At 32.1% G+C, this 9,622-nt stretch overlaps 1 protein-coding gene across 1 annotated transcript; it reads left to right on the forward strand.

Annotated features, from left to right (window-relative positions):
• Positions 1–308: 308 nt before the first annotated feature.
• LOC127739368 (uncharacterized) lies at positions 309–9,410 on the forward strand. Its single transcript, XM_052251064.1, has 2 exons — positions 309–352; positions 6,840–9,410. The coding sequence occupies exon 2, from the start codon at positions 6,841–6,843 to the stop codon at positions 8,845–8,847; it is 2,007 nt and encodes a 668-aa protein (XP_052107024.1). The 5' UTR covers positions 309–352; position 6,840; the 3' UTR covers positions 8,848–9,410.
• The last annotated feature ends 212 nt before the right edge of the window (positions 9,411–9,622 follow it).

The following is a 9,622-nucleotide window of genomic DNA, read 5'->3' on the forward strand; positions in this document are numbered from 1 at the left end:
ACTTCCCTTCCATGAAACAATTTGATTATTATTCTTTGAAATAACATTAAACCCTTTTTTACCAATATATAAATGTGTTGTAAATACTGAATTCATGTGTAAAGTTTAAACATTTTCTTTATTTCAAGTCAATTTTCATTAAAAGCAGATCTAAACTTACTTCTCGTATGACAAATAGAGCATTGAAAATTTAAGAAACAACCTAAATGATATTTATAAACACATTTACTGTTTAGTCATATTCTTGGAATTCTATTCAATGTTATGGAGGAGTGCTGAATAAAAGGATCAAATAAACGATTGTTGATAGTGGCCATTTTTATTTTGAAAGCAGCTACAAGCACACCTTGATGTAGGTAAGGCCATACAATTCTTTCGGAAACTTATTTCTCTAGGAACTATTTACTTTCTTACATGTAATTTTCTCATAAATGTATTGTCATTACAGTATTATTAGGTCTTTCCACTTTTCCGTGGAAAGACCTTTTGCTTTTGTTATGATTATTTGTTTTTCTTTTTTTTTCTTCCGCCTAATTTTTTTCTTGCGCTGTATTGATGTTTCAAAAGATGTCGCTTAAATATTTTGTATATGATATTGTACAGTTTATACGCTTTTGAAGCTGACCCTGTTTAATCTAACACTTTTCTTTGTAAGTGTTATATCCCCAAACACTGTTTTTCTTGTTATGAGATCTCCTTCGCAACCGTAAAAGAAAGCGACAAATTTATTTTTCTAAATTGCTCATTATATCCTCAGAATGTTACGTTTTGTTTTGATCAAAGTCTTACGAAGACTCTATATGAGAGTTATTCCCCTTTATGTATTTGGAATAAGTGATTTTTTTTTTAACTTGTTAACCATAAGTGATAGAGACCTAGGGTGTTTTGATTTGAGGTCCTTGGTCCACTAAAAGAAAAATTATGTCAAGGTCTAAGGTCAAGGTCATGTTCTAAGTTTTGATTTTGACTTGTTATTACTTATTATCAGAAGCCGTATAAGATATCGACAAAATATTTTTACTAAATTGTTATTTGCGACATATCGTTACACATACATTTTGGTTGAACGGGTACGTTGACATAAAATGGGAGTTTCTTCCCCTGTCATATTTAAAACTAGCTGTATGGTAATATAACTCATTCACCATATATAGTGCAGACCTAGGGTCTTTTGATTTAAGGTCCTTAATTTATGACCTTGAAATTTAGGTCAAGTTCATAGGTAAATTTAAAGTTACAAATTTTGACCTTTGCTTTAACTTTATATTTGTAAATGATAGAGCCATAGGACTTCTTGCATAAGTTGCAAGCCATATGACCTTGAAAAGGCCAACCAGAAGTGACCTAGTGTGAACCGGAAGTAGCTATTTTTTGTACTTATTTAATGTAAAAGTATATAGAACCATATATTTTGGGAATCAGTGTCAAGTAAACTATCATATTATACCGGAAGTGACATATTTCAAACCGGAATTAACAAATTATCTCCCTTATTTCAAACAGAAGTGTATTGAAACCATATATTTTTGGAATCAGCGCACAGTTAGCTATCATCTGACACTGAAAATGACATTTTTAACTCGATTTTTATATTTTCTTATCAAATTACATGTTTTTTTTTAGCGGAAAGACCTTCAATTGTTCTCTGAACAATTGGGTTTTAATTATATCGTATATGTGTGTATGAATGGTGTACCTAGGGATAATAAAGCTTTAGATATTGAACCACGAATCTAAAACCTTAATTGAAAAGTGAATTTCAAATATCTTAAATAAGCTCCACGTGTTTACATTTAAGTTTCCGTATGACATACAGCCATTGACTTTTGTTAGGCAAGTACAAAAACGAAGTTTTCAATTTTTACGAAAAATCAAAACATTGGTTTGTTGTTTTTTTTTTTTTTTTAACATTTCTTGCTTTAGTATTTATGCGTAACTGTCTAGAAAGGATTGAATTATAATTTGTCACATTTTTTTTTCAAATAATGTTTTTGATGGTATCCAGCTATGCTCAAAGAATTTTCGTATGGTTCTTGATCACATGCTCATCTTTCGAACTATTGAGCGCACGAAATTGTTTGCCGAATATTGTGTAAAACATTTCTATAATCTCTAATTAACAAGAAAATTTTGTTTGCTGTTATGGGAACACCTTTTTCACAGTCACAACCTCGAGGTTTAAAAATAGGAATTATACACTTTCCAACATTCTGAAAACATCAACTTAAGTCAGTTATCCAAATTGTAAAGATATAAAGAAAATGCTTGAAATATTAGTAATATATTGTGAAGTGCAGTATCTTGTTTCCGCTAGTATATCATACTTAAGAAAAAGGGACGACTTAGAATTACTCGTTAAATCGTGCAACACCTAAGGGAACAGTGATCAACTGTATGTGTATTAGGTGGTAATGTTATGTTTTTTTAGTCCTTTTTGTGTCGTAGGCAGATCATTGAGAATATTTGACCAATAATAAAGGACGAAGTCCTCATAACATTAGGAAAATCAATAAAAAGAAAAAAAAAAAATTTATAATGAACTCAAAATCGGTAACTTGTTTTGGCAGCAGTTGCACTTGCGCATCAACGCGGTTAACGAAGGTTGTCATGTTGTAAAGCAAACAGTTTCCAAGAAATGAGTATATATCTGTTACAAAAAAATCACGAAAATTGTACGGTCCTCTTTGTAATTATCACCTGCCTCGTATTAGATATTTCATAATACTTCATCCATTCCGGAATAATTGAACTCTTTTTAGATGACTAATTACATATTTGACTAATCGTTATTTTCTTCGATCTTCCTTTTTTTTTTTAAGAATCCTAACTATTTCAACTGTTATTTTATTTTCAAATCGACAGCCAAATTGTAAAAAATAAAAACAACACTTGATAAATTTCATGCGTGCGAAGCGCTTTTCTGGAATTACCTTCATCAATAACGCTCAAAGCCGATTATTGAAAGCGAAGTATGTTTAATAAACGAAACAGTTAAAGAGCTGTATGTCTGAAAAAGGAAATATGTAATCTAATAATATTTTATTGCAATAATCAAGCAAAAAGTAAAATCACAAAAATACTGAACTCCGAGGAAAATTCAAAAAGGAAAGTCCCTAATCAAATGGCAAAACCAAAAGCTCAAACACATCAAACGAATGGATAACAACTGTCATATTCCTGACTTGGTACAGGCATTTTCTTATGTAGAAAATGGTGGATTGAACCTGGTTTTAAAGCTAGCTAAACCTCTCACTTGTATGACAGTCGCATCAAATTCCATTATATTGACAACGATGTGTGAACAAAACAAACAAAAACAATAGGTACAAATGTCACAAATAGGGGTAAATAGTCTAATTCGGTAGGTCACATTCGTGAAAAGGGAACGGGACTGTAGTTACGACATAAGGAACATATTCGATATCATCTGTGAAACGGATATTCCATAACGGTCAACCAAGTCGTGATGGCGTCCGTAAATTTATAAAGTGATGATTTCAACTTCACCATTTAGAACTCTTGGTTTAAAAATGAAAATTCACATTTGGGAAGCTGAAATCATCTCTTTTGTCGTAAAGTTTTGTTTTCAACCGACCCTCATAGTCAATTTCTAGATATAAGTCATAATCAAATGGCAAAATCAAAAGCTCAAACACATCAAACGAATGGATAACAACTGTCAAATTCCTGACTTGGTACAGGCATTTTCTTATGTAGAAAATGGTGGATTAAACCTGGTTTTAAAGCTAGCTAAACCTCTCACTTGTATGACAGTCGCATCAAATTCCATTATATTGACAACGATGTGTGAACAAAACAAACAAAAACAATAGGTAAAAATGTCACAAATAGGGGTAAATAGTCTAATTCGGTAGGTCACATTCGTGAAAAGGGACGGGACTGTAGTTACGACATAAGGAACATATCCGATATCATCTGTGAAAAGGATATTACAAAACGGTCAACCAACTCGTGATGGCGTCCGTAAAATTTATAAAGTGATGATTTCAACTTCACCATTTGGAACTCTTGGTTTAAAAATAAAAATTCACAATTGGGAAGCTGAAATCATCTCTTTTGTCGTAAAGTTTTGTTTTCAACCGACCCTCATAGTCAATTTCTAGATATAAGTCATAATCAAATGGCAAAATCAAAAGCTCAAACACATCAAACGAATGGATAACAACTGTCATATTCCTGACTTGGTACAGGCATTTTCTTATGTAGAAAATGGTGGATTGAACCTGGTTTTATACCTAGCTAAACCTCTCATTTGTATGATAGTCGCATCAAATTCCAATAGGGTTTGACACAAGTTCTAACAACTTGTATTAAGCCCTCTCCTTACATATACAATACACATATAGACTGACAGCAAACACATAAATAATAAAGCTTGGGTTATAGAAAAAAAAATGAAGAAATGACACATTGGCATGACAAAAGAAAGGAAAGCTAAAAATAAACAAAAAAGATAAAACTGCTGACTTGGAATTATTCAAATCTTTTTGAATGTTTAATGAAACAACGAATCTTATAAAAAAAAATTAAGAGTTAGTTTCGTAATTAAAGGCATCTTTCCAAACAATAGCGTTTCAATACCAATGCGTATGACTATCAACAAGAGATTGGTTGTAATATAGTCGTCATTTTAGAAAGTAATGGACGGCATCTTCAATTGATTGGAGAACCGAAAGAGCATTTAATATCATTCACTATATGTATCTTATTTAGGTCAGCATTTAGGGAACTGCATTGATGCCTTAGCTTTGTATGCAGTATACTGAATTTTCTGGATCCTTCACCATCATATTTTGAAGGTCTGAATTGTTCCCTCTTTTTCCCGTATAAATTGTGGGATAGTCCATATGTTTCTCGTAGTTTGGATTAAAATTATTTCATTATCTGACAGAATTTGAAAATTTAGAACTGTCCAAAAGATCTTCATCTTTCTGAACGTAAGAATTAGTATAAGAAAGCAATACGGATTTTTGTTTATCAAAACCAAAAAACATAGGACTAAATGCGGTTTATTCCAATTTATGAATATCCTTTAAAAATTCAAATTTAGAAATCTAAAGGAGTTAGTGAATCAGAAGAGAGAGAGAGAGAGAGGGAAGATTAACACAATAATTTGGTCAGCTTCAACAATGACAACTCACATGTTGAGCATGAAAACAACTTCATTGAAAATCAAAAATCAAATGAAACTGCTATGATGTTTTCAATCACATAAAACATATTTTAGTTTGTATTTTTTTGGACTTGATTTACAAATTTATTTTAAAAGAAAAGGGGAAAACTCTATACCGGTTAACAATACAATAACATCAGTAACTAAAGTCAACAAATAATAAAATAAGCACAGTTATTCTGGAATAAACTTTATAATAAAAATTTGAGAGTCAATAACATAAAACGTTGATGAAAATAGGTGTGTAATATTCCTTTTTAGAATAAAAAATTAAAACTAAGTTTAAAAGATAAAAACATACAAACAAATGAAAAACATCAATTTATTTCTACTACTTCAAAATCTTCTTTGTTTGTTAAAATTATGAATAAACATGAAATAAAAATTCAGAAGGAAGTGCTTACAAAGCAATATCAATACAGGGAACGAATCCCCTGTCAGTGTTTGGTCATAGAAACAAATTTCAAGATGTAGAATAGCAATAATACTTTTTTATGGATATGTATTTTTTTCCCAATATTTAACCTTATAATTGAACCAATTGAACATAATATTTTCCATCTCCATCAGTTGGCTTCCATCTTTTTAATTAGAAACTAGTGTTTTAGCATTGCAAAAGTTTTCTACGTGTCATACGAATAAATCGAGATATAGGATATATATAAAAACCGATAATCAAAATACATCTAGGCCTAAAAAACTGTGATAACCGGAAAACAAATGAAATCGATTCTACGTGAGTTATACGATCACTTTCACGAATCAGTTGACCGATAAGATGTGTATGCGTCTCAACTCACTAGCGATTTTAAATCTACAGATAACAGAAAAGTCGTCGGAAATGTAAATTTACCGATTGTTTCCTATTTCCGATTTAGACTGAGTGTTGATTTACATGGCGATTGATACATACATGTCAAGAGACGCTTACCCTGTCGAGGCTTTTGGAGTTCTTACGATTTCATCAGTTTTTGTTTGTTACCTTGATTTGTATCTTCTTTTTCGATTTATGAGATTTGAAAATCAGTAACTACTTTGCCTGAATTTAAGTTCTTGTTGGCAATATTCGTGTTGAAAATTTAAGATTAAAACAGTTTTTCTCTACTCTAAACAATTTATTCAATGACTAAACATGTTCAGTTACCGAACTTCACACCTTTTTAAAATTTCAAAAGGTCCATTGTTTTTTACGAATTCCGATGAAATTTTAAAAACAGATAACATTTAAATACTTGTATTTGGCTGTAACCCATAAAAAGATACCCTCCGAAAGATCACAACAACACGCAAATAAAACAAGTGAAGAAAATTTTATCTGAAGAATTATGTATCTGTTAACCCTTGTTTCACGAAAAAAAAAACAAACATTAAAAAACAAAAGAAATTATGAAGGCTACTTGTTCAGTATTGTTGACAAATAAACCAAGATTGTCTTCTAGACTAAAAAAAATTTTATGTATTAGTCAGAGGGGCGTGAAATCGAAATTATATGCTGAAGGAAGGGGATGAAATATTTGGTCTGGATAATTGGAATGTTTATTAAAACTCATTTTGATATTATGTGTACAAAGATATTTATAGTTGACCAAGCATTGATAGACTGATATTTCAAACTGAATTATTAAATAATTGCTTGTACTTTCAGAATGAAGCTTACTTCTGAAGAATTGTACAAACTGATGTGTGCAGAGATAGTTGGTTCAGAAAAAGTTGTTGAATATAGAAGACTTTTTTTCAAAATACATGACGAAGTATTTAATACTCCTCCATTTTCTGAAATTCACACACAGATTTGTAGTGGCAGTAAAGCAGAGGGACTTTTCATGAATGGAAGCGACCTAGATGTTGTGCGGACTATGTCTAAGTTCATGGCGTATAAATTGGCTACGAGTGTGGTAAACATCGATAAGAGAAAGGCAGTTCTATTTATGGATTATGAGATGTCATCACCAGGATATGCAAGACTGTGGATACATGATAAAAACCACCCACAATGGAGAGATCCTTGGATAAAAATTGCCAATGATGGACTCTTATTTTCAAGTAGCCAGTTTAGAGAATGGATGAAAGGCGAACAAAGGTCCGTAATACTGCAGCGGTATAACTCTTGCATGTGTACGATGGGCGCCCACGACCTTACAGGACCATGTATTTCAAGCAATCGACTTGACCAAGCATTCAGCATAGTTTGTCAATCCTGGCCTGAATCTGCAATGCCTTGGTTTTCCCGTAAAAGATCATACCATTGCTACACAGACCATATGATAACCAGGCAAATGGAAAGAGGAATACTACTTGTTCCAGTAGGAAACAAAACAGATTCCGTCGACGTGCATCCTGACGAATGGAGAATATCTTTTACTATGACAGAGAAAGATCTGATACATTCGTGGAACCATGTACAAATGGTTTGCTATGCTTGTTTGAAAATGATGTTGAAGGAGTTTATCAGGCTAAAATCAAAAGATGACATCATGACATCATATTTAGTTAAAACTACATTATTATGGATATCAGAGGAGATGAATCCTATCGTATGGTCCCCAGAAAATCTGTATAAGTGTTTTCTGCAATGTATTAAACGGCTCTCGTATTATATCAAATTCAGGTTTTTTCCTAACTATTTTATACCAAATTGCAATATGATTAAGTGCACTGCTACTGAACAGTCACTAACTAATCTGTCAAACCTACTGGTTGATATCAGTATCAATGGACTTCAGTATTTATTACAATGTGCTTCATTATCAGGTTCCCTTAAGCTTAAGCTAGACAGTGGTATTCCTATTGGGTTAACATCGTTTGATTTTGCATTACTGCCTTTGCTTTCATCCTATTTACCTGAGCCACAGTATATGAATCGTGAAATCACGGAAAAATGTATTAGAGAAATAATGTATTCGACTTCAACGAGAGAGAAAAATCTTTACCTCTTGTTTTTAGTTCGAAGTATATATGAGCGAGCACGGTCAACACTGTACACCTCTTTTGTAGTAAATAACAAACTTAGTTATTTAGAACAGAGGCGTCGTCAATTTGAAGCCATCTGGACTACAAATGCGGACGCAGTTACAGGCTGGATATGCCTAGCTTTAGTTTTTTATATCAATAGGCAATATAGAAAAGCATTGACTGTTCTTGAATTTCTCCCTTTGAAGTGTACCAGAAATAAAATAATGATTTGGTGGAGAACACATCTCCAGATGGTGGATTTCAGAAATCATATGCAGACGAAAGTGGTGTTCAGGGGCAATTTTTTTCGAAAATTGAGACATTGCACAATGACGTCTTTTATCCAGATCAAATCGCCAGAAAAAGAGGTCACCAAATATCTTGACAACAGAATAAGCTGGCTTTTCACAGTTCCATCACAACAGTACATAACATGTCCACCAGAAACTCTAATCCATTTTTTAAGGGTTTTGTGTTTTGTCGGAACGAAAGAAAATTCCGGTCGCAGTAAGGCAGTGTTAGATTTAAAAGATGCTGTAGAAAATAATCGAACAGTCAAGGATCCGTATTTCCGATACATATCTTACAAGTATTTAAGAGCAGCATATGAACTGGCAAATGACATTCCAAGCGCTATGAGATGCCATGAAATGGTCGGGAAGCTTAAAGAGTTTACTGCCAAACACCCGTCTGAAGTTTAATACAAATCTTACAGAAACAAGCTAAAGGCTAACTTCCTGATTCATTGTGTGTTCTGAACATTTGATAAGTTCAACTTGTTCGCAAGATAATATTTTCCATTTTATGAACTTTGAAAACATGAATCATTTATTCTAATTTATCTCTTCAACATGATCAACTACTGCATGCGAAAGTGTTTACTGGACACGCAGTGCTTCAAAATTTCAATGGTTTACTAATGAGCAGGGATTTAAAAATAGATTGTCATTGCATTCAACTTTTGTTTCTCTCACACGGGCAAATATCTGATAGTCGATTAATTTTGGAATTTGAATTTTGGAGTTAAAATAATACATTTAAAACATTTCCAAAATTTTAATGAATTGCCATAAAATCAAAAACGTATTCAAGAAAATATATTAATACTTTGCATATTTTGCATAAAAAATGTATTAAAAATAGGAATTTAGTGCGTCCAACGCGCTTTTCTGAGAAACCTTCATCAAAACATTGCAAGAAAAAGATGTATAAATACTTGTGAAGTAATATAACCAAATTTGAACTAAAAATAAAGTACATGAAATGATATGCAAGGTAACTCGTTATCAAAATAAATATACCTATTATTTTTATGGACAAAATATTTGTCATGTTTGTGGCTGTGTTTTTATACAGACGGTCGGCTTGTTATGGATATCTGAACCAAAGTTATTTTAAAGTTAATATCTAAATGCATTTCAAAGGCCTTTCTTCTTTACTTTATTTAAATTTGATCTTTATCAACAGTACATCAGT

The sequence above is a fragment of the Mytilus californianus genome, unplaced genomic scaffold (assembly GCF_021869535.1).
Source record: "Mytilus californianus isolate M0D057914Y unplaced genomic scaffold, xbMytCali1.0.p SCAF_4, whole genome shotgun sequence".
Classification (NCBI taxonomy): domain Eukaryota; kingdom Metazoa; phylum Mollusca; class Bivalvia; order Mytilida; family Mytilidae; genus Mytilus; species Mytilus californianus.

What these genes read in the sequence shown, in the direction of transcription:
- LOC127739368 (XM_052251064.1), top strand. Translation starts at nt 6,841, where the DNA reads ATGAAGCTTACTTCTGAAGAATTGTACAAACTGATGTGTGCAGAGATA.